This window comes from Rhinatrema bivittatum, chromosome 9 (genome assembly GCF_901001135.1).
Source record: "Rhinatrema bivittatum chromosome 9, aRhiBiv1.1, whole genome shotgun sequence".
In the NCBI taxonomy this organism is placed as follows: Eukaryota; Metazoa; Chordata; class Amphibia; order Gymnophiona; family Rhinatrematidae; genus Rhinatrema; species Rhinatrema bivittatum.
This window is the reverse complement of record NC_042623.1, coordinates 180,435,293-180,461,026: the sequence shown is the minus strand read 5'-3', so window position 1 is coordinate 180,461,026 and position 25,734 is coordinate 180,435,293. Positions and strand designations below refer to the sequence as shown.

At 44.3% G+C, this 25,734-nt stretch overlaps 1 protein-coding gene across 4 annotated transcripts in view; it reads left to right on the top strand.

The window, feature by feature from the left end:
* Positions 1–25,734, top strand: part of DVL3 (dishevelled segment polarity protein 3) — a 148,482-nt gene that overhangs the window by 93,365 nt on the left and 29,383 nt on the right. For 3 of the 4 annotated variants that reach the window (XM_029615104.1, XM_029615105.1, XM_029615103.1), the window contains exons 5-9: positions 10,373–10,508; positions 11,530–11,623; positions 14,888–14,957; positions 17,833–17,972; positions 18,891–18,967. In XM_029615104.1, coding sequence (XP_029470964.1) covers positions 10,373–10,508; positions 11,530–11,623; positions 14,888–14,957; positions 17,833–17,972; positions 18,891–18,967 — 517 coding nt within the window. The remainder of the gene's footprint in view (positions 1–10,372; positions 10,509–11,529; positions 11,624–14,887; positions 14,958–17,832; positions 17,973–18,890; positions 18,968–25,734) is intronic. The other variant, XM_029615106.1, reaches the window with a different exon arrangement.

The following is a 25,734-nucleotide window of genomic DNA, read 5'->3' as shown; positions in this document are numbered from 1 at the left end:
CGGCACAGTTGGGGGAAGTCCGGGACTCTATTGCCGCCTTACCGCCTAGGCTGGACTTGGTTGAGACGCGGGTCTCCGACATGGAAGACGCGGTGAAAGCTACCACAGACAAGATGGCTGCCCAGGACAAAATACTTCAGACCCTGCAGACCAAAGTGGATGAACTCGAGAATCGAGCGCGCCGAGACAATTTGCGATTCTTAGGCTTCCCAGAACAAATTGAGGAGCAATCTCTGCGTACCATCTTGGAGTCTTGGCTCCCAGAGGCTCTTCAGTTGCCCCACTTACAGGGTAAGCTCGTGGTGGAACGGGCCCATCGTCTGGGGATTAAGAGCTCGGCGTCTGGGAGGCCGCGTTTAGTTATCGCCAAAATATTAAATTTTGCGCATAAGGCGGAGATATGGCGCGCCTCACGCTCGAAGCCGGACCTGCACTACCAGTCACACCGTATCCGAATCTTTCAAGACTTTTCCGCTGCAGTTTCGGACGCCCGACGAGGTTTCACAGCGATTTGTACAACACTGCATAACCGGGGAATTAAATTCGCCTTGCTTTTTCCTGCGCGCCTGCAGATTTGGCAGGCCGACCACATTCATACCTTCGAGTCCGCATCACAGGCCAAGGAATTTGTGGATCATATGGTGCCCTGAGTGCAGGGTGCCCGTGGAGCTATCGACTTCAGTTTGAGATTGGGCGGAGAGGCCCGGTTGTGGCGATGGCAGGCGTTTGAGTCTCCCGGGACCCTGGCTTGTTAGCCTTTTGCCTACGTTGGTATCGATTCACATTGCGGACGCCACTGCTTTTGGAACAGTTTTTTTTGGGAAGCTGCGAGTAATGAGTACTTTTTACAGGCGAATGGCCAGTTTTTTTTTTGTTTTTTTTTCTTTTTTTCCTCTATGAGAGTGACTTGCACCCTCCGTTCCTGGACGAGGACGTTTTTTTTGGGTTTTAGTCCCCGTGTTAATGTTTTTTAATTAACATGGACTGCTGTTCGGGATTATACCCCCTGATGCTACCCTGTGTGTACAGGACGGTGAATTCGTGGACTGGGGTTTCTTTTGCGGCATTTTTTTTTCCTTTTAATTCTCAGTGAGGACGCTGCCGGTGGATGGAGGGGTTTTTTTTTTCTGAGCTAACTTCTGTGGGGGGTCCTGGGGTTACCCATACCGTCTGGTCACATTTTATACATTCTCAGTGGGGTGCTGCATCCTAACCCCCACGGAGCGTGGAGGAGTTTTTTTTTCCATCAGTTTAGGTCTTATTTATTTATTTATTTATTTATGAAACTTTTAATATACCGACATTCATAGGGCATATCATGCCGGTTTACAAATAACTGAAGCAGGTAGAAAATACAATGAACAGGGGTGGGGGAGAGGGGAGCAGGTAGAAAATGGTGAGAGATGGGCAGGGGAAGAGCAGCAAGAAAGGATAGGGCAGAAGGAGAGAGAGGAACAGTCAACTTGATAAATAAAATAAAAGGAACATAATTGTAACTGGGTTCTAAGATTATAAGTTAAGGCGAGGTACTTATTTACAATAAATCCATAGCATGATTAATTGTTAGGGTTAAGACTTTGTCAGTGATAAAGGGGGGGGGGGAGGGAGGCGGAGAGGGAGGCTGATGCAGGGGGAGGGGTGGGAGGGGGGAAAATTCTTTGGAAAAAATTCAGGGGGCTGGGGGGGAAAGGGGTGACTGAGGGGTGAAAAGGAGGGAGGACGGTGATGGAAGGGATAGGGAGTGGGCTAGGTTTGATTGTTATCTGGGTAGGCTTGCCTGAACAGCCAGGTTTTGAAGCCTTTTTTGAAAGACTGTAAGGAAGGCTCAAGTCGTAGGTAATGGGGAAGTGAATTCCAAAGGGTGGGGCCGGCTATGGTAAATGCTCTATCTCTGGTGTTGGAGAGGTGTGCAGTTTTGAGAGGTGGGGTGTGTAGGGTGCCTGCGAGGGCATTTCTGGTGGGTCGATTGGAGGTACGGAAGTGTGGCATGTCTTTAAGCCAGGCGGGATTGTTTTTATGAAGGGCGTTGTGCAGGATGGTAAGGGTTTTATATTTAATGCGGTATGGTATGGGAAGCCAGTGCAGGTCCCTTAGTATGGGGGTTATGTGTTCAGTCTTACGGGTGTTGGTGGTAATTCTTGCCATCGCATTTTGAAGGATTTGTAGGGGTTTGATAGTAGAAGCAGGGAGGCCTAACAGAAGGGAATTGCAGTAATCTAGTTTGGAAAGGATAGTGGACTGCAGGACTAAGCGGAAATCTTGACCAGGTTTTACCTGTAAAGTTGCACTTCCCCCCCTGTTTGGTTAGGGTTCTCCCATAGAGGGTTTTTTTTCTCTCTTTCTCTCTTTTACAATTTTTTCATGATAGGAAAGTTGTTGTTGTGGTTTCATTGAGTGCTGCTCTGTATAACCGGTCCTAGGCTGGGTATAGAGGTTGCGGGGATTGATTACTAATGGGCAGGTTTGGTTAGTCCCAGTCACTCGGTACGGGACAAGCGGGACAGGATCCGGAGTTTCACAAAGGGGGCTATTGGTGGGAGTGGGGTCCGGGGCATATCAGTACGTGCACTTGTATTCTCCTAGGGGATAGGATGGGGAATGCAATGGTCATGGATCGAGGGGGGGTAGAGTGGGAACAGTGGGGGGGGGGGGGGGGGGGGAGTGGGGAGGGGAGGGGGGTTGGGGGGGGAAGGGAGACAGCGAGCCTTTTTCATGTATGGCAAATGGCGGGGTTTTACTGTACCTGTATTGCGCGGCGTGGTCCACACCATGGTGAATGGATTGGGGGGAGGTCTCAGCTGGGAGGGCCTTCCCTTGGACACAATTACTCTATCCTTGAGAGATATTATTTTAATGGGAAAGGCTGAATAAACCTATTAGACTTGTGACGTGGAATGTGTGCGGGATACATTCTCCCATTAAACGTACTAAAATACTCACACTATTGAAAAAGAAATCTGCACTAGTGGCCTACTTGCAGGAGACACATCTTACTCAAGCTGAACATGCTAAATTACGCCGGGATTGGGTGGGGGAAGTGCGAAGTGCCGCGGGGTCTACTAGCTCGGCGGGGGTGGCTATTCTTATTCATAAAAATCTCCCCATAACCATCACTAAAGAGATAGCGGACCCGCACGGTCGCTACCTTATTTTGGTGACTGAACTCTGTGGTCAGACTGTCGTTTTTCGCAATGTGTATGCCCCTAATATATTTAACTTTGATTATTATCGGGACCTATACACTCATCTCCTTCCGTACCTTAATGCAATTTTAATTTTGGGAGGTGACTTTAATACCATAAGGGATGCGGAACTGGATGCTTCCACTTCGCGCAGGCCTGAAAGGTCCATGGGTCGAGGACCCCACCTCTTGGAAACAATGTTGCACCTTTTGGACGCATGGCGAGTACTACATCCTATGGAGAAAGATTTTACTCATCTGTCGAGGGCCCATGCTTCTTTCTCCAGGCTGGATTATTTCTTGGTGAGTGCTCATGCTTTTTCTCGCGTTCAGGCTACAGGTATTGATAATATTACCATCTCTGACCACGCTCCAGTGTGGCTGGACTTGCAATTGCTGAACACTCAGCCAGCGCGTGCTTATTGGCGCTATCCTTATTTTCTAGTCCATGATAAACAATTCCGTGAACATCTGCGGAGTAAATGGGCAGAATTTGCAGCCCAGAACCAAGTGCACCTTGCCCAACCTTCTCTGTTTTGGTACACGGCCAAGGCGGTTCTTAGAGGAGAAATTATTTCTTATGTGTTGCACCGCCAGAAAGTACTGGATAAACAGATTCTGTTAGTTACCAAGCAATTGCGCAAGGCCAGAGTATCCTTAATCCACAACGAAACCAGGGCAGCCCGCTTTGAGTTTCACTCGCTTCAAACGGCATTCAATTCTCTTTTACACCAAAGAGCTAAAAAAAAGTTACCTATACTACCAGTTTCAACTCTATCAGTACAGTGACAAAGCGGGCAGAATGATGGCCAATTTGGTCCGGTCGGCGCGCCTGAACCGCTTTGTCCCTGCCTTGAGGATATCCCCCACGGAAGTAGTTAGGGACACGACGTCTGTTCTTCAGGGGTTTCGTACTTTTTATTCTCAGCTGTACACATCTAATGATAAGGGGGGTGAGGAGGGAGACCGGTTTTGCTCCGGCTTGGAGCTACCCAGGCTTACCTTAGCGCAGCAGGAGACCCTTAATCAACCTATCCGGGCCCAAGAGGTGTTATTGGCCATATGGCAATTGCGGAATTTTAAAGTGCCCGGACCCGATGGGTACACGGCAGAATTTTTCAAGCTAATGGGAGACTTGATATCAGACCCTTTGGCGGCGGGCTTTTCAGAATTGATCTCACGAGGCTCTTTCCCGACCCATGAAAACCTGGCGCTAATTACCCTTATACCAAAACCGGGGAAGGATCCGCTTTTGCCAGAATCCTATCGCCCGATATCCCTTCTCAATCTGGACCATAAATTACTGGCAAAAATATTGGCTGACCGCCTAGCCCCTATCATACCCACTCTAGTGGGCGATCATCAGGTCGGGTTTGTCCGTCGGAGACATGCCTTGGCTAATATTCGACGGGTGTTGACCGCCATGATAATCTGCCGTCAACTGGGGGAGTCTCACCTGGTTATTAGTTTTGATGCCGAAAAGGCGTTCGACAGAGTGGAGTGGCGCTACCTTTTTACTCTCTTGGAGGACATGGGCTTCGCGGGATTTTTTCTCCAGGCGGTGCGTTTACTATATGCTGACCCGAGGGCGGTTATATTGTTAAATGGAGCTAGTTCCACACTGTTTGTGGTATCCCGGGGGACGAGACAGGGCTGCCCACTATCACCCCTGTTATTCATCTTGCAATTGGAACCCCTGCTGATAGCGATTCAACAAAAGAGGGCGATCCGGGGCGTAAAAATGGGCCCTCGGATATTTAAGGGCGTTGCCTTTGCGGATGACCTGCTAGTGTTTGTTACAAATCCCCAAGTTTCAGTTGCAAGTTTATTATCTTTGATAAGGTCTTTTGGGGTATTTTCTGGTTTGAAGCTGAATGAAAATAAGTCCTCAGTGATAGCATACCCACCGGACCTCCCGACTCAGTGGCAGGGTGAGTTTTTGCTACATTGGGCTCAGGGCCCTCTTTGATACTTGGGAGTGAATATCCCAGCAGACCCGGATATGATCTATCAGGGGAACGTTCCAGGGCTCTTGTGCAGTACGATCGACAGTCTGACCGCATGGAGAAACATACCGCTCTCTCTGAGTGGACGGGTCAATTTATTCAAGATGTGTCTCTTGCCTAAGTGGTTGTACTTCCTGCAGCATGTGCCAGTTCTTTTAAAACGAGGGGATTTGCGGAGATTGGATAGCGCACTCCGTAAATTTCTGTGGCGGGGAGGGCAGTCACGGATCTCCTTGTCCTGGCTCAAGGCTAAATGGGGTAGGGGTGGGCTGGGATTACCGGACTTGGCCAACTACAATTTAGCATGTAACATGTGGCTTATTAGGGATTGGGTGTTGGATGTGGGATCCTTTACCTCCATGTATTCCGAACGGGCGGTGATGGCACCACTAGCCCCAGCCTATACGCTGCAAGCGACAGCGGCCAATCTCCCCTCATTTTTGATACATACCCCCCTGATACGCCCGATTCGCGTGACCTGGCGGAGAGTGACGGCCAAATTGAATATTTCGCCTCACTGCGCATATCTCCTCCCGGTGTGCGGCAATGCCGAGTTTACGCCGGGATCTCAGTCATCAGGTTTTCGGACATGGCAGACGCGGGGCATCACGTACCTGGGACACTTATTCACCTCAGAGGGGAGGATTCTTTCCTATAAGGATCTCCAAGAAACCTATGGGTTGGGTAGCGCGCATACGTTTTCTTACTTACAAATACACCATTATCTGCGGTCCCTCCCGGTGGAACATAAAAGCCCAGCCCTGTTTCATTCCATAAATCAGGTATTTCAATTGGAAAGTCAAGTGGCCCCGTCTTTGTCCTGTTGTTATGCGCGGCTGCAACAGGGAGCGGAGGGGGACATGTGTGCCACCCTAGCTCTAAGGTGGAATAAGGATGGGGAATTTGCTGTGACTCCTGCAATATTGAAGGGGTGTTTTCGCCGTGCAGCCAGGATCTCGATCAATCAATACTATTGTGAACTACAATATAAGTTTTTGAGTCGGGCGTATGTGTCCCCTCAAATAGCATATCACTTGAAAATAGCGCCTACGCCAGGCTGTTCCAGGTGTGGCCACGCCCTTGGCACTTTATCACATGCCTTTTGGGCTTGTCCACCGATCCATCGTTTCTGGCGCCTTATTACTGACTATCTGGCGGATTTGCTGGATGTGGCCTTCCCGGTAACCCCACTCTGGCTGTTAATTTGGCTGTATTTCCCCAATACGGATCCGCGATCCTGGCTCACGTATGTTCCTGGCTGAAGCTTGTCTTGTAGGGAAAAAGAATCATCTTAGCTGGCTGGAGGACGACAGATGAACCCTCCTACTGGGCCTGGAGGAATAGCTTACACTCGATGATTAACATGGAAAATATGGCGTCTCGGCAATCCTTCAATACCAGGAAGCAGTTTCTTTCTGTATGGCACCTGTATATCCAAACTCTCCCGCATCGCACTCGAAGTCGTCTTCTCAATGCTTGAGTGATTGGCACTTGGGATTGGTTACTCCATGGACTGTGTGGACCGTGCAGTGCAGTGTATTTCGTATTTCTGCTGTTTGCTCGCTTATTGGGGTGGGGGTGGGGGAGAGGGGGGGAAGCTGGGGTTGAACTTTTGCAAGTGGTACTCATTGTTAGAGCACTTGGGGAGGGTACAGGAACCATCCCTCCTCAGGCTTGTTTTATGTTGTTATTGTAAAAACCAATAAAAACCGTTTAAACATAAGAAAACAAAATAAGCAGTTCAATTTCTGGTTAAAAGCTTAATTTCACTAAATCCAAGATTCTCCCTTGGGGTCCCCGTATGGTGATTCCGCCATACTTGAAGGAATTTAGGGTGGTTCAGAACGGTTTCTCTTATTTGGGGATTTGTATTCTTCGTAATCTTTCTGAGCTCTTTTCTAAAAATTATGATGCGATTTTGGCTTTTACCAAATCAAAATTACATAAATGGGCCAATCTGCCACTCTCATGGGCCAGGCGTATTAATCTGGTCAAGACGGTCATTTTACTGAAGTTTCTGTATTTATATCAGCACATTCCTTGTAACATCCCAGCCAAGATTTTTGATTCTTTCCATAGCATTGTTTCTCGCTTTATATGGAATTCTTGTCGCCCCCATTTTCGGCTTCACCAACTGTGACTTCCCAAGCGACAAGGCGGAATGGCTAGCCCTAATTTTAGATTTTACTATTGGGCCGCAAGTTTCTCACTCTTAAAGTTTGGTTTCGACATGTGGGAGCAGTCTGACGTCCTCTTGAACAATTGCAATCTGATGTAGCATGCTGCCTTTCCTGCCTCTCGATTCCCTGTCGATTCCTTGTCGGAGAGTCTCTAGACTTAATCCTGTTATAGCACACACTCTTAATATTTGGCAACAAACCACTCGATACCTGCATTTGAATGCAGAGCCTCTCTCACGCCTTGCCCCTATTTATAGGAACGCTTTAGCCTCTGGCCATGCATTCTCCCGTGTTTTCAAGGAATGGAGAGAGAGTGGCCTCTGCCACATCATACAATTATGGGAGGATGGGAAATTTCAAACTTTAGAGGAGTTAAGTTCTGAATATGATCTCCTGGCTTCCTCTCATATTAACTATCTTCAACTCCTTGCCCGCTCTTTCCTCTGTTTTTGACTTACAAGTGCAACTGCCAGAGCCTCCCCGATTATATTTGTACTTTACAGACCCTGACACTTTGGGGAAAGGCACTTCTCTCTTATATAAGGGTATTCTTCAGGGAAGCCTAGGTACTGCAACCTCTCAGGCTTTAATTGATAGCTGGAATTGCGATTTAGGCACTGCTTATACAACCCAAACTTGGAAATGGATTTGGACTACAGCTCACCACAGCTCTATCTGTCAGCACCGTATAGAGTTAGTGATTTGTTTGTTACATAGAACTTATCACACTCCTCTTTATTTTGCAACCATATCCTTCTCTGATAGTTCACATTGCTGCTAGGGCTGTGGTGAGCAGGAGATTTATATCTATATATGGTGGCATTGTATAGGGGTCCAATTCTTTTGGAAGAAGGTTGCAAACAAATTGGCGGATATTCTGCAATTTCCTGTTCATGTATCCCCATGACTGAGTCTACTGGGAAGATGGGATGATTCCTTAGTTCCCCAGAAGCACAGATGTTTGGTGGGTCACATTCTGTTAGCTGCCCGGATTATCATAACTACCTTTTGGAAACGTACTCCTTGTATTGATTACTGGAAGAAACAGGTGCGCACTATTGCAGATTTAGAAAAACTCAGGTACAGCCTGAGACGTGAGCAATTCAAATATAATGTCGTTTGGGAGCCATATTGTAAATATTTAGCAGCCCACCCGTCTATGGCTTAACCTGTTAAAATGCCCGATGTTCTAATTTAAGCTGATTTTTTTTTCAATCTTTTGTTTTTAAAGGCTCCTTGATCTACATGATTGTACACCATTATTATTCTGTTCTTATCATTGTGACTTGGATGTGCTGGTTCCTTCTCTCACTCATTGTTTTATTGCCATATGTACATAATTCTTTGTATTAACTGCAAAATTTAAATAGAGTTCTTAAAAAAAAAAAAAAAAAAGCAGTTTAAAAAGCCATAATAATACAGATACATAAAACTATAAACATACTAATCAACCAATAAACATCTGAAAACAAAAAAGACCGCCATCAACTATTAAATATGCCTGATTTGAATTCTCAAGATCATGAAATCAGAGAGGGCCTCAAGGAAAAGCCAAGATTTAACCTTCTTTTAAAAGGTTATACAGGGTGGCCCATGGACAAGTAGCCTGTCTCCAATAACTGGTTTTGGAGGCGGGCTACTTTTCCATGGGCCACCCTGTACATGGAGTTTACTTCACAACACATGGATTATTAGAGATGTGCAGTCATTTGAAACAAAAGTGTAAAACATGATGAATAAGCCCAGTTTTGTTTCAAACAAACTGAACAATTTTTAAAAAATAGTTTTTTGTGTATTTTTCATTTTTTGGTACATATTGACCTAAATTTAGGTGCTTAGCCTTAGTTGGTTTTCAAATTTAGGGAGATTTATCTGGCTAACTTTAGGATAATCGGGTATATTCAGATATTTATTTATTTAGAGTTTTTATATACGGATAATCGTTTGGAACATCTAATCGGTTTACAGAAAACGTAATGTAGCAACAGGCTTTACAAAAAACATCGAACATAGGATAATAATACAAATGCAAGAAGAAAAAGAGCAAGGGGAGGAATTAACTATGGGTAAAATTATAATCATAGTTAACTAAAGGAAAATCATAATTAACTAAAGGAAAGTCAAAGTCAAGATTATCTGTAAGATAAGTTCAAAATTAACAATTGGATAAAGTTAAATCTACATGACAAATGTACAGAGGTAATAGGATAAAGCCAAATCTACATGACATAGATACAGGTGTTACAGGCGAGGTTCGCGGAATATTTACAATTGGAAGGTACAAGAGAAGGGGAGGGCGCAGGAAGGGGGAGGGTTGGGAAGGGGCTGAGGGGGTCAAATGGGGGGGGGTGGACGAGACATAGAAGCTGTGGGTGGGAGGGTAGCAGGGGAAGGGTGGGAGGGTTGAGGGGGGATAAGGTAGTGGAGGGTCATGTGAATGCTTGCTTGAAAAGCCAGGTCTTGAGGTTCTGCTTAAATTTCTTAGGGCATTGTTCTTGGCGAAGGTTGGGTGGCATTTTGTTCCAAAGTGTAGGACCTGCTATGGAGAGGGCGCGGTCTGTGGTGCATTTGAGCTTTGCGGCTTTGTGAGAGGGCGTGTGAAGGGTTGCCAGCTGTTGGGTTCTGGTGGGTCTGTTATGTGTGCGAAATTGGAGGCACTCGTTGAACCAGGGCATGTTTTTGGTGTATAGGGATTTGTGGATGGTATGTGCCCATACTGCTGAATATACAGGTTAAGTTAGCCAGATAGGTTTATCTGGCTTAACTAGCTGAGCTGCACAGTGGCCGAATATGGACCTCATTGTTTATTGAATAGCAAGGCTACAGGTTGAGAAGTTCAATACATATCCTACTGGTGCTGAACAAGCTAGTAAAAGTGAAACTGACTTACGGTTGAGTTCTTCAAGTGCTCCAAGAAGTAAATGCTCAGAAAATATTATTGTTATGGCTGTGGATTCTGGAGCTGGTATGGGTATAATTGAGCTTGAATTTCTTTGATTTTGTAGCCCCCCGAGTGAATGGCATAACCAAGCTGGAGCGGAAACGTGACATAGGTGTGTATGAAAGCTCCTCCACCCTTTTGAGCAGCGAGCTGGAGACCACCAGCTTCTTTGACTCGGATGAGGATGACTCTACCAGCAGGTAGGAGAATCTGTCGGGGGCTCAGATTTTTGTTTCAGAGCAATATTGCTTTTGTTTCCCAAGCACTGTATCCCCTAAATTGCACAGACAACACTTATTTAGCATGAGATATCATACAGCTCGTGTTAATTCATGTCAATATCTGCCCTTGATGGAAGGTACTACCTGTAACAGTAGTTATGAAAGAACATCCCGTGCTACTTGGGAAGTGATAGTAATTATTTAAGCACAGTTACCCTCCTGACAGCCCTCTCTGGTGGTACCCCCAAGTGTGGCCTAATTACCTGCACATAGTTGACTTGTAGAAGAGAATTTTTTGCAATGGCCAAAATCTCGATTGTGAAATTACTGTGTCTGGCATAGATTAGTCTGTTAACGAAAGTGATTCCTGTTAAGGGTGATTTGTCCTAAATTTATTTGGCCCATTACTAAGACAAACTTGCAGCTACATCTGAGTATGAGAAAGCCCATGGAAAAATTGTAAACAGTACAGATCCAAATGTGTCCCCTACATACTTGTAACTATAAATAAGAGGGCATCCAAATCCGTAATAAAACTTGTGGCAAAGGGCGGGCGACACCTTATAGACTTATCAATTTATCGCGGCATGAGCTTTTTTTTTTAGGACAGAGCCCACTTCGTCAGATTGCATCTTCCATGTTTCAGATTGCAATAAATTGTTTAGTCTATAAGGTGCCACCCGGCCCTTGTCATTTTTGTTCCACCAGACTAACTCAGCTATCCCTCTGAAGGTGATAAAACCTAAGTAACCTTTGCTGCATTTAGTCCGAATGCAAATAATCCAGCCAAGTGACTGAACGGTGTTCAAAAAACCAATCCCATCAGCACAAAATGCCATTGGCAGGTTGATCTAATCCTTCTTTGGCATCTGGCACGGTTGCATAGCTGCCAGGCCCCCAGTCGTTTTCAGCTGAATTTTGGTTATTTGTGATTGGTGAGTGTGGCGCATTGGGCTCTGATTCGGTAACTCTACTTTGCTTTTCTTTCTTTTGCTTCTAGGTTTAGCAGTTCGACAGAACAAAGCAGCGCCTCCCGCCTGATGCGAAGGCATAAAAGGCGCCGGCGAAAACCAAAGGCGCCGCGGATTGAACGGGTATGGCGAGAGGATAAGTTTTCTGCCAAATCTTTGCACCAGAGAGGCTGAGGTAGCAGCCAGCACTTGTTAACAGATACTCTCCTCTGATCTGCCAGAGGAGTTTCGCTGGCTGTAAATCTGTAATTCCCTGAATCTGTTTCTCCGCACAGCCCATGAAGTGCCTTCCCTCCAATATCTCAGGAGGTCATTGCCTTTCAGTTCTGGCAAATATGTCCAGAAAGGGAGGGGGGAAAGCAAAGGCAGTACAAAAAGCTGCTTTTCTTTTTGTGTCCCCTGTTACATAGGGACAGGTCACGAGTGCGCAAATTATCTCCTCATTATTCTGATCTGCATGCAAGGCGATAAATAAATTAACAGCGGCTATGGCCATGTCCAGTGACGGTACTAAATTGATTGGAAATTGAAATAATCATCTCTCACATAGTCACTGAACTCTATGTGCTATTTATTGGAAGAAAGCTCACACGGCAGATACTTTTTTTTTTTTAAGAAATCCTTCTCATTTTCAAGACCTTGAAACAGCCAATTACTTTGAGATCATTACTTTTGTTGCTTTGTTGTATATTTAGCCTTCTCCTCCCTAGTTTTCTCATTAATCAGAATGAAAAGAATTCAGCTTTTTTTTTTTTCCCCCCTGCAACTCAAGTGCCAAAGCAAGATACTTCTCTTGGTTCTGTGTCCCCACATTCAAGGCACTGCAGCTCACTGGCAGGAGTCCCTCTCTGATTAGCAGCGATGCCACTTTACCAGTCTATGCTCAGGAAGAGAAAGAGATGCCTTACAGGTTACAGATCCAGAAGCGCAGACCCCCAGTTTCTGCTGTGCCTGGTCTCTGTGATGTTCAGGGGTACTTCTGGTTACCTGTTTTCACGGTGATCCTTTCACCAAATTCTATTGTAGGATCAAATGATTTCACCTGTTAAATGTGTCAAAGGGTTGGCTGTGTATATGCTTTTTCTGTATACTGTGACATTTGCCAATTTGCATGTTATGTTTGCTGTATATCAGAAACTGGCAGTCCTGCTGATATGACTTTTTAAAAAATGTTTTCATGCATTATGTCCTATTAACAGGGAGGAATTTGGGGGCAGTTAAGTGTTCACCTCCTTGCATTTTATGTTTAAAGTTAGAAGGCAAATGAGAAAACATAGTGGTAGCATTAAATCAGGGCTAATATTGAGTGATTAATAATCCATTCAATGGACAAAACTCCACTGCTATTATAGGAAGGTTTGGGCACAACAGGTACCTTCTATTGGAACAGATCGTAGTTACATATCCCCAGAGAAGCTTGTTTTAGGACAGAGCTTTATTTCTGAGTTTTCAAATTATATCCGGTCAATGTTGCCGCGCATCGCGTAGCGCTTCTCTGTTTTTGAACACGGTTTTAAGAGGAGTGCATCCATACCAATTATATTTTGAATAATATCATTTCATACATGCAACCAACAAACGCTGAAGACTAACACGCCAAGTTGCACAGCCTGGACTGTACATTTTTTCTGATAGTACAGTGTTTAATCACAATTGACAATCTACAGTGATAGCCCCTGAGGCAGCTCCTTTTAGGAGCGAAACTCGGCCAGAGTCGGGCTCTTTTCAATAAAGGCTGTTTTGCACCGATCACCTTTTGTTTCTTACACTGTACCTCATCCAGGCTGCCCAAGTAATTGGGCGCGGAATCAAATCTTTTAAATAAATGGGTGATAGTGCCTATTCACCTCAAGATAGTAAAACAGTGTGATAAGTGTGACGAGAGCCGAAGGAATGCGAGTGTGCATAGGGAGGTGGTAATATTGCTGTATTGTGTACAATTCTAGATATCATGCCTCCGAAAAGATAGACAGAGTAGAGAGAGTTCAGAAACAGGCTAACAAAAAGGTGTAGGGTCTTCACCAAAAACCCTATAAAATGAAACTCAAGGAGCTAAATATGTTTCCCTAAGAGGAGGTGAGATGGGGGATATGACAGACATTCTGATTTCTCAAAGGTGAAATAATGCACAAGAAACAAACCTCTTTTAGTGTAAAAGAAGTTCTAGAATAAGAGATCAGGAGGCTTCACAGAGGGGTAACATCAGAAAATATTTCTTTACAAAGGATGATGAATGTATAGAATAGCTTTCCAGGGGAGGTAGGGAAGACAAAAATAGTGCATCACTAGTTACCTAGTGAGGGAAACCCAAGTATCAACTGGAGTCTATGGCATACACCAGGAAATAGGACAGAATAGACTATGGTTAGGGTCCTTATCTGCCATCATATTCTACGTTTCAATGGTTGGGTTTTATATCAAAGCAAGCCTAGAACTATGGGACTCCATGTTCTAGCTCTGCACTGCAGGCTCTGGACTAGGATGGAATAGCTTGAGCTTTGCTTGGGTCCTTCACATTCAAGTTTGCCAGGGTAGAAACAGAAGAAACCGGGGGGAACTCCCCGTTCCATTTTCCAGGAATCAGAGAATTTATTCCCCAACATTCTTTTGGTTTCTTTCTTTCAAAATGAATGAAACCAATTCAACTGTGAGTTATTTAAAATCTTTTATATTACACGTCCTCCACATTATTGTGTGATGCAAAAAATATGACCCAGAACTCTCTCCAACCGATTTATCAAGATGGCATGATTGACAGTGTCAAAGGCTGACAAACCTAAGAGGATTTCTAGCAAGGCTGTGATGCAAATCATCTGGGATAGCCAGTAATGAGGTTTTGGTACTGAACTTAGGTTGAAATCACAATTGACAGGAGTCAAAAGTGTTTCAGACCTTCAGGATCTGCATGTGCCATCTTGCCCCACCAATCAATCAATCAGTTGGCCCAAAATGGAAAAATTGCCTGAGGTGTATAATTGATGATAATTATTCCCCTAATGTAGCATTTTCAAACGATTCATCCAATCCCCAGTCTCCTTTTTCATACTCTGCTCACTCTGGATCTAGCCTGAGAGAGATTTTAAAGGATCTGGAAGTTAAATCAAGTAGTTGACATTTGGCATAGTCGTGTGTAAACTCTGAAGTCTGGAAGCTTCTACAGGATCCATGAATCCATTTCAAATACTTCTCTGTTTTATGTTCAGTTTTTATGCAGTTAATCACTAAAACTAATCACTAAAACTAAGCAAACTGTAAAGCTAAGGCGCAGGTATAGTTACAGCTACAGGACTGAAACATGCTCAGAGTGATAAACCTTTCACCAGAGACACCAGTGATGTCCTGATTAAGGCAGGTTGCAGTGTGTGATTTCTTTTCTTTTTATTGTAGTCGTCTTCATTCAGTAGCATCACCGATTCAACCATGTCGCTCAACATTATCACAGTCACTTTAAACATGGGTGAGTACCAGCATTCCCTCTAATATCTTTGAAGATGTGCACTGCTGTTGGGTGCATAGTGGGAGCGCACATCCTCCTAACCCACACAATGCTCCCTCAGATTTTTTTTTCTTACAGAAGTGGGGGAGATGGTGTATGCATTTAACTTTGCAAGTGTGCCTGGCGGGCCCATCATGTTCTGTTTCTACCCTTTCTCCCCACCCATGTGCTCTTCCTGTCGTAGTGTCCTAACCTACAGGGACCCTAAGTGTTCTCTCTCTCTCTCTCTCTCTTTCTCGCTCTCTCTCTCTCTTCCTTTTGCTTCTCAGCTTTCATCCCTTCCTGTCATTGCCATGGTTCTGAATGAATGAAATTTCAGACCTATTAACAGTAATTAGTAACATTAAAATGGTACCTGAGAACTGGAAGGTGGCCAATGTAACTCCAATATTTAAAAAGGGATCCAGGGGTAATCTGAGATACTATACACCATTCAGCCTGAAAAAATCATGGAAACTATTCTCAAGATCAAAATCACAGAACATATAGAAAGACCTGGTTTAATGGAACAAAGTCAGCATGGATCTACCCAAGGGAAGTCTTGCCTCACAAATCTGATTCACTTTTTTGAAGAGGTTAATAAACATGTGGATAAAGGTGAACCGGTAGATATAGTGTATTTGGATTTTCAGAAGGCGTTTGACAAAGTCCCTCATGAGAGGCTTCTAGGAAAAGTAAAAAATCATGGGATACGTGGTGATGTCCTTTTGTGGATTACAAACTGGTTAAAAGACAGCAAAGAAAGTACGATTAAGTGGTCACTTTTCTCAGTTGGAAAAGGTAAACAGTAGAGTGCCTCAGGGCTTTGTACTTGTATTGGTGGTTTTTTAAATATATTTATTAATGATCTGAAAAGAGGTATGATGAGTGAGGTGATCACATTTTCAGGGACCCAACATTATTTAGAATAGCTAAATCACAAGCAGATTGTGATAAATTGCAGGAGGACCTTCTGAGACTGGAAGACTGGACGACATCCAAATGGCAGATGAAATTTAATGTGGATAAGTGCAAGGTGATGCATATAGGGAAAAATAACCCTTGCTGTAGTTACACAATGTTAGGTTCCATATTAGGTGCTACAACCCAAGAAAGAGATCTAGGCATCATAGTGGATAATTCATTAAAATCGTCGGTTCAGTGTGCTACAGCAGTCAAAAAAAGCAAACAGAATGTTAGGAATTATTAGGAAGGGAATAGTGAATAAAATGGAGAATGACATCATGCCTCTGTATCACTCCATGGTGAAGACCGCACCTTGAATACTGTGTACAATTCTGGTTGCCGCATCTCAAAAAAGATATAGTTGCGATGGAGAAGGTACAGAGAAGGGCACCCAAAATGATAAAGGGGATAGAACAACTCCCCTATGAGGAAAGACTAAATAGGTTAGGGCTGTTCAGCTTGGAGAAGAGACGGCTGAGGGGGGGGGGGGGTATGATAGAGGTCTTTAAGATCATGAGAGGTCTTGAACGAGTAGATGTGACTCGGTTATTTACACTTTCGAATAATAGAAGGACTAGGGGGCATTCCATGAAGTTAGCAAGTAACACATTTAAGACTAATCGGAGAAAATTCTTTTTCACTCAACGCACAATAAAGCTCTGTAATTTGTTGCCAGAGGATGTAGTTAGTGCAGTTAGTTTAGTTGGGTTCAAAAAAGGTCTGGATAAGTTCTTGGAAGAGAAGTCCATTAATGGCTATTAATCAAATTTACTTAGGGAATAGCCACGGCTATTAATTGCATCAGTAGCATGGGATCTTCTTAGTGTTTGTGTAATTGCCAGGTTCTTGTGGCCTGGTTTGGCCTCTTTGGAAACAGGATGCTGGGCATGATGGACCCTTGGTCTGACCCAGCATGGCAATTTCTTATGTTCTTATATTTTAAAGAAATCGGAGAAAATTATTTTTCATTCAATGCACAATTGTCAAACGCCTTCTGAAAATCCAAATACACTACATCTACTGGTTCACCTTTATCCACATGTTTATTAACCTCTTCAAAAAAATGAAGCAGTTTTGTGAGGCAAGACTTCTCTTGGGTAAATTCATGTTGACTGTATCCCATTAAACCATGTCTTTCTATATGCTCTACGATTTTGATCTTTAGAATAGTTTCCACTATTTTTCCTGGCACTGAAGTCAGGTTAACCGGTCTGTAGTTTCCCGGATAGCCCCTGGATCCCTTTTTAAATATTGGGGTTACATTGGCCATCCTCCAGTCTTCAGGTACAATGGATGATTTTAATGATAGGTTACAAATTTTAACTAATAGATCAGAAATTTCATTTTTTAGTTCCTTCAGTACCCTAGGATGCATACCATCTGGTCCAGGTGATTTGCTACTTTTTGGTTTGTCAATCTGGCCTACCACATCTTCCACTGCATACATTTCCTCTTCCTTCTAGCACTCAGGCTACCACATTGTCCTCCCTTCTTTTTCCAGTACCTGAAGGCAAGAGGCACTGAGATCACATTTCCTGTGTCAAACATGGAAATGGTTTTCCTGCTTCCATTTTTCTCTCCCAGTCTTCATTTACCTCATGTCAGAAATTAGTCCCATCCTACCCTACCAAAACTATCTAGCCAGAGTTACATCTGCTAATATATGTACATAGGATTCTGAGGAAAATTGCAAAGCCGCCCTCAACCCTGCCCCTAGGTAGGGCACTTGCAGGCCCAATGCTGAAATGGCTTTGAAAATTACCCTTAATATGTTTACAAGTGCCTACTCTTGAAGTTCAGCAAATGTTGATTCCCTGATATAGATACAACATCCACATACTCCTGGAACCTTCAACCGCCTCATGGTTACTTATTATTTTGATATCTACAGAAAAATATAACTTCTTGGGGATCAGCATTGTTGGACAGAGCAATGAGCGGGGTGATGGTGGCATTTACATTGGCTCAATCATGAAAGGTGGTGCCGTGGCAGCCGATGGAAGGATTGAGCCAGGAGACATGCTACTGCAGGTACCATAGATCCGTATCCTGTGCAACATTGGCACACTTCGTGCTGCCTTATATTAATGACTGTAAATACTGATGCCAGTCTCTCTCTTATTAGTAGTCATTCACTGACAGTGAAAATTATATTGTTGCAGACCTCATCTGTGGGTTCATAACCTATGTATATGGCAATAAATGTTAGTGATCACGAATAGTTGTGTGAGAAACATGTATGTAACAGAGCCAGCTGGAACCAGCAAGTCTACGTGATGGTCCGTTCTCGTGCCAGTGTGTGCTCATGGTGATGGGGCTTTTGCTTAAAGATATCTTCAACAATAAACATAAGGGGACATAGAGCATGATGGCAGATAAAGACTATACGGCTCATCCCCCATCTTTAAGAGGACCTTCCTCTCCCTCAGAGATCCCCCTGTGCTTGTCCCATGTCCTAGTCTCCTTCACCTCCACTGGGAGGTTGTTCCATGTAAAGAAATATTTCCTTAGATTACTTTGTGTACTCCCTTTTATCCTCATCCCATGATCTGGTTTCCATAGAAACCTTGGAGGTATTTAAACGTCTATCATATCTTCCCTATCTCGCCCTTCTGCTAAGAGTATACATGTTTAGATCATTAAGTTAGTTCTCATTTGCTTTATAACAAAAAAAACCCCAAAAAAGGATCATTTTAATAGCCATCCTCTGGACCAACTCCATTTAGTTTATCTTTTTTATTTTTTAAGGTGTGATTCCAGAGATGAACACACGGTGTATACTGTAATATGAGAATTGTCTTCGTACATGACAACAAAAGACTTGATTCATGAAGTTTCTCTAGCTGTAAAATGACAATCCTGTTTCATATAGAACCCCATCATGTGAGAATTTCTGTTGCTCAGACAATTTTTTTTACCATTTCTGACTTCCATTTTTCTTGCTTGCAGGTAAATGATATAAACTTTGAGAACATGAGCAATGACGACGCTGTGCGAGTCCTGCGAGAGATCGTACACAAGCCTGGGTATGTGTCCTGGGAACTAACACGATGGGTTTGAGGTTACAGGAGTAACCAGATTGAAATGCAACTAAGAGAGGAAAAATTGGTTCTTGCCTGCTGATTTTCTTTCCTTGAGTTCCACAGACCAGTCCAGAAAATTGGGTTTCCCCCCTACCAAATATGGAGATAGAGATGAAAAGCTTTATTATACCATTGGTACTTAAATTACTGTTCCACCTGCAGCCACTCAGTATACCCTGTAACCAAGCTAAAAGACTTGACCCCTTACTTTCAAGCAGGGAAAAGAAAGAACTATCTGTAAAGTCCCAAGAAAATCTTGAAAATCTCTCTTGTGAGAGGATTTGAACGCCAAGAACATTAAGTATATATAAACACACACACAAAGCAATCTTCAGAAAACTAAGGTTAGGATTCTGGCCTGGTCTTATGGGACTCAAGGAAAGAAGATTAGCTGGTAAAAACCAAATTTTCCTTCCTTATCCCCAGACCAGTCCAGAAGGTTGAGATGTACCCTAGCTTCCCTAAGCTAGGTGGGAACCTGAAAGGCTCTCTTACAATACACACTCTCCAAACCCAGCAACATCCAGGCCCTGCATATCCATTCTATAATGCTTGGAAAAATGTGTAAAGTAGACTGTCTCCTGCAGTGACGTCAACTGACACTCGGCCCAAGACACTGCTTGTTGTGGAGTAGAATGCGCTCTAAGACCTACAGGGACCTGTAGACCCTTGCAAATGTACACCAACGCTATTGTTTCCTTAATCCATCTTGCAATAGATGTCTTTGATGCCTTCTCTCCTTTATTTTGACCACTAAATGGCACAAAAAATGATCCAACTTCCAAAAGCCATTAGCAATCTTATAATATCTCAGAAGGGTCCTACGCACATCTAAAACATGAAGTTCCCTAGAATGCACAGAACAAGAAGAATCTGCCTTCCAAAACCCAGGCAAGTCAACCAACCGACTCAAGTGTAAAGGAGAAACCACCTTTGGCAAAAAGGATGGCACCATACAAAAAGAAACCCCCTTTTCCAATAATTGGAGAAAAGGATCCCTATACAACAAGACCTGCAATTCTGAAATACGTCTCGCTGAACAAATAGCCACCAAAAATACTGTTTTCAGCATAAGATACTTCAAAGATGCCCTTCTGATCCGTTCAAAAGGGGACTTATACAATGTCGTTAATACCAATTAAGATTCCATGGTGGAACCACCCGCTGAACTGGGGGACATAGATACTGAATCCCTTGCAAGAATCTTATCACATATACCTTTCCCCTGTAAGAGAACAATGCCACCATTTGCAATCTGAGAGAGTTCAAGGCTAACCCCTTTTTTTCTGCAAGAAGGCCAAAATCACCAAAATTGAGACCTGAAGTGGGAAGACTCTCTCAACTCCTGACACCAGGACTCGAACACCTTCCAAACATGTACATACATTAGAGAAGTCTTTCTGGCCTGTAGCAAACTTTTTGCCTCTTCCGAATATCCCTTCACTCTGTCTTCTCCTTTCAAGAGCCAAGCTTGAGACAAAAGTTATTTGCCTACTCCAAGAAGATGGGGCTCTGATGCAACAGACCAGGGACATGACTGAGCCTTAAGGGCCTTTGTTGTGCTAGATTCACCAAATCTGCCAACAGGGCTACTCCAGAGCCACCAGAATCACTCTTCCTTGATGTCTTTCTATTGGTCTGATTAGAGGCCAAAGAGGAAAGACATAAAGCAGAAACCCTCAAGGCCATGAGTGGGACAGAGAATTCAGACTTCCCAGCTCTCTCTGATGACTGTAGAACCTCTGGACGTTGTCATTCTGCTTCATCACCATCATAACCAATTGGAGAACCACTTACGTGGCCTTGATAAAAACAAACACTTCCTCCACCAATTCCCATTCCAGGGTCCAGAAGATACCTGCTCAGAAAATCTGCCTGCATGTTTTCTACTCCCGCTATATGAATCTACTGCCTTTAGATGTGCTGCTCAAATCATAGACATCCCCATTTCTGCCGAGACCTCTGGGCTGTTGGTTTCTCCCTGTCTACATATGCCACTGTCATCGAACTATCAGCCAACACTATGACCGCCTTCCAATTGACTAAGACTGAAAGACCACTAAGGCTTTCAGGACTGCTCATGTCTCAATTGATTGATGGACCAAGTCTTCTCCATCCATGTCCACAGGCCCTGTGCTGTTTGATTCTGACAAATGCCCCCCCCTCAGCCGCTCAGACTGGCATCTGTAGTCATCATTACCAGAACTGGAATTTCCAACTGCATATCTTTCAACAAATTGGCCTGTGCGTACGACCAGGAAAGGCTTGATTTGGCTTCCCAAAAGTAAAGCAACTGGATCTTGAAATCCTTTCTCTGCAGGCTTCAGTAGAAAAGAGCTGCTTGCAATGGTTTTATATGAGCAGCTGCCCAAGGGAACCCAGCACATGCAGGTAATCCCAGACTCTAGGAGACTTTATCTGCAACAACCAATGGATCTGTCTTTGCAGCTTCAATCTTCTGTCCATTGTTAGAAACAACTTGCCTACATCTGTCTGGAATTGAGACCCCAGAATTTCCAAGGCCTGAGCCGGTACTAATTTGCTCTTGGCAAAATTTACTAGCCAGTCCAAGGACTGCAACAACAGAGCTACATTGTATATGGACCTCTGGCAGTCTTCACTTGATATTGCACGAATCAACCAGATGTCCAAATAAGGATGCACCTTCCTTGTGCAGAGCCTCTGCTACTACCATCACCTTGGAAAACATGCAAGGAGCCGTCACCAGCCCAAAGGGGAGTGCTCGAAATTGGAAGTGGTCACTTAGCACTGCAAATCTGAGGAACATTTGATGTTTCAGCCAAATAAGGAATGTGAAGTTAGGCCTCTGAAAAATTCAAGGAGGCTAGAAACTCTCCCTTCGAGACCATTGTGATCACTGAGTACAAAGTTTCCATGCGCAAGACGCATTCACTTTCTTGAGATCTAGGATGGGCCACAATGTGCCCTTCTTTTTGGGGACCATGAAGTAAATGGAGAACCTTCCCAGGCCTCTTCCCTTCTCTGGCACCAGGACCATTGCATCCTGAAGAAGCAAATGCACCAGCATGGAGTGCACCACTAGCTTCTTCATCCTTAAAGCTCTTGGAGAAATCATGAAGGCCTAGCCCACTGGGTGAGCAAATTCTAAGGCAAAGCTGTCTCATACCATGGACAAGACCTACTGATCCAGTGTTATCTTGGGTTCACTCCTCGTTTAAGAGGACCAACCACTTCCCTATGCGGACTCAAGGAGGGGGGGTACTAAGGGAGCTTGATTGAGAGCTCTTAAGTCCCCCTGAAGTGGGACCTGATGTCTCAAGAATCTCTGTGGTTCCCTTGAAAGGATTGTGACTTGGATGCAAACTGGCGTTGCAAAGAAGAACCCTTTCCTGTCTGATAACACTTGGCGTCCCTAAACGTCTGCCTAATGGGTACATTTTTCAGACCCCACAGGTTTATCCTCTGGCAATTTATGGGATTTCAAGTCCCCCAGATGCTTAACCATCTGGTCCTAATTTTCCCCAAAATGCAGCTTGTCTTTAAAAGGAGATTACCAAACTGAGACTTAGACCAAACATCAACAGCCCAATTATGTTCAAAGTAAATCATACAAGGCATCAATTATAAAAGGTAGACCAGCTTCAAGCCGCTGTGCCATCTCCAGAAAGACTCAGCCACTGGAATCTGTTGCACCCAGCACAAACAGGCTTATGCCATGAAACTGTTGCACACCGCCACGTGGAGCCCCAGGGCCAAAACCTCAAAATTCTTCTTGATATGAAGCTCCATCTTCTGATTCTGAGACTCTTTAAGTGCTGCACAGCCTTCAAGTGGGATAGTGGTCGTCTTAATAACTGCAGATAGCAAACACATCCACCCTAGGCATCCTCCAGCAGGGGGGGATATAGCTTAGCCCTGGCCCTATCAACCTTCGGAACAGATTCAGGAGCATCCCACTCCTTAAAAACTAGGACTTTAATTGTTCTATGAAAGGGAAATGCTCTAGGGAGGCCCCCCCGAAACTCAACCCAGATTCTTCTGTAGTGTTTCCCCATGGGATCCCCCCCCACCAAGGGAGACTACTGCAAGGAGATCGGCATTACCTTCCCCTGAGCCCACCTGGCCCATGGAGGAAGGAAATAAAATGGTCGCCCTTCGTGCGATTCTTGCATCCTCCAGGATGCAGACCTCTGCAGCTCAGTACTGTTGTTCTTTGGGTACAACTTTCATCACCTCAGTGGAGGAAGTAGAAGCTCCTGAGCTGCCTCCCCTTGATCAACACATTCTAATCTCTGCAGGCCAGGCACAGCTCCCCATGTTTTCAATGCATGGCCCCCAAGCTCTTCCTGCACACTTTCATGGCTCTTTCTGCCCCCCTCTCCATGCTCAGTCGGCCCTGAACCAGCCCACACCACCAGCAGAGTTCGCTGAATCTGCCTGTATTCTCCACAGCCATCCAATCCCTCCACTTTTTTCCCCTACAAGTACCTTAAAGGAACCAAACACTTTTAAAACAAACCAAAAAAAATACTATCACTCTATAATCATTAGAGAAATAAATACTTCCCTTTACAGGAGCTTTCAGAGGAGGAGAGGCGGATTTAGCCAGAGAGAGCAGAACCTAGGGAGGGAGGGAGCCAGTACCACTGCTTATGAGACCCTCCTCTCGGACAGGATGCAGGTACCTCAAGGATCACCAACCCCCTGTTTGACCCTACTCTACCAAGGGGAAGGTCTTCGTAGCAGAATTCATGTATTTATTTATTTAAAATCTTTTCTATACCGTCAAGTTAAATACCATCACATCGGTTTACAGGAAGGCACATAAAATAATGATGATAAATGTATAGGAACATACATTCTAGACAGGTGCCATTAAGATTCGGTTACATAGTTTTATGATCAATGTGATAAATTTTGTCCTTTTATGCACCCCTGGGAAGAGTTCAGTCTCCAAGTCTGATTGCAGGTGTATTTATTTATTGTATGATTGCCTATAAAGATACCAGGGGTGTTTACAATAAGACATTCATAAGAACACCTCTGCCATCTGCTGTGGCACACCAATTTAAGTTCCAGCAGTACAGCCAAGCCTTTCTTCTCTGTCTCCATCTGCTGGTAGGGGAGCAATACCCAGTGATCTTGACTGGTCTGGGGGATGATAAAGACTGCATGGAGCAGGATCTGGAAGAACTGAAATGAGCCCTGGCTCACCGAAGGGGATAGTCAGGGATGTCTTGTATACAACTGCATGGGCATGGTTTTTATTTCTGTGCAACCCAGAGCCACCTTTGAATAGGCAATGTAAAAATGTAATAAACGGGGAAGGAAGGGGGGGGGGGGGGGGGGCGGATCTCATTCCATTTAGAAAAGAAAGCCCGATGGAACTAGCAAAATGAGAATTGAACCAGAAACCAGGGCCAGATGAATCGCATACAAGGCGCTCTGGTTGTTCGAATTGGTGCTGGCAGTGCTTCTGACGGCCATCATCAGTTGCTCATTTGGAGATCGGAGTGGTGCCAAAAGTCAAGAAGCGCAGGTGTAGTCGCTCTCTGCGAGAGTGGGAATGAGTTGGCAGAGGGACATGGTCAAGGCATGCAAGCATAGCCAGGTTCCTCGAGGAAAAGTCCATAGACTTGGGAAAAACCTCCACTTATCCTTGGGAATGAATTGCAAGAAATCCGATCCTCCTTCAACATGTCTGACCCAAAATCCAGCTGCAGACTCTTCTTGGGGACCTGCTGCATACTTCCTCATGACCTGGAGACAGGATGCTCAGTGGACCTGTGGTCTGATCCAGCTTGGCACCTCTTATGTTCCTAAGCTGTCAATTACAAGGTAGTCAGGTTGGTGGGACCAACCCAGTGGTGAAAAGGAGCTTGTGGAAGGTGAAGAGGCAGATTAAAGGCTCTAGAGGTGGAGACGTTTTGAAAGGAGAAGAAAACAGAGATGAGTTAAGGAAAGAGTAAAGAATGAAAAAAAAATAGTTTTGAGAGAGAGGAGCAAATACAAGTACAAAAAGCGGAGAGTAAATTGAGATGGAGTGGAGGAAAAAAGACACAAAAGGGCCAATTTTCCCAAAAACTCTCAGCCAGCGATCTCTGGATCACGTTAAGCCACAGCTGTTTGCAGCTGAACATGAACTTAAATCTCCCTCATCCCTCAGACCTAGGAACGTTTGCTCTGCACCAGCAAACTTCGGGAGTCAACTGGCTTACCTGTTTGTTTTTAAATCCACCCAAGGTTCACTTTCACTTTAAATTTGCTACAGAATTTAGCCTTCCCTTACCTAAACTTTTTTTATGTACAAGGACAGGAATCAAAACTTAGTAACTTATTTCCTGGCCATAAGGATCAGCCTAGGGCTTGGTTCTAGTCAATGTCTTTAGGCGACATTGCAGAGGTAGCATCAAGATGTAGGGATGGTCAAATCTGATGACCTCAAGGTGCAAACAGTACAAGAACAAAGGAGAGCCAGTGGTATGGGAGAGAGGAATGAACAGCTGAGATAAATGGTAGGAATATCTTGTGCAAATCATTGGTGAGACCTCACCTGTGGCAGTGTGCAGAGAACCACTGATAAAGCGGAGGCAGTCCATAGAAAGGCCACCAAACTGGGGCAGTCTGAATCCTGTGAGCAGTTTCATGCTGGGCGCTCTATACATTTATTTATTTAGAACTTTTTCTATACCGACGTTCATGAATAGACATATCACATCGGTTTACAT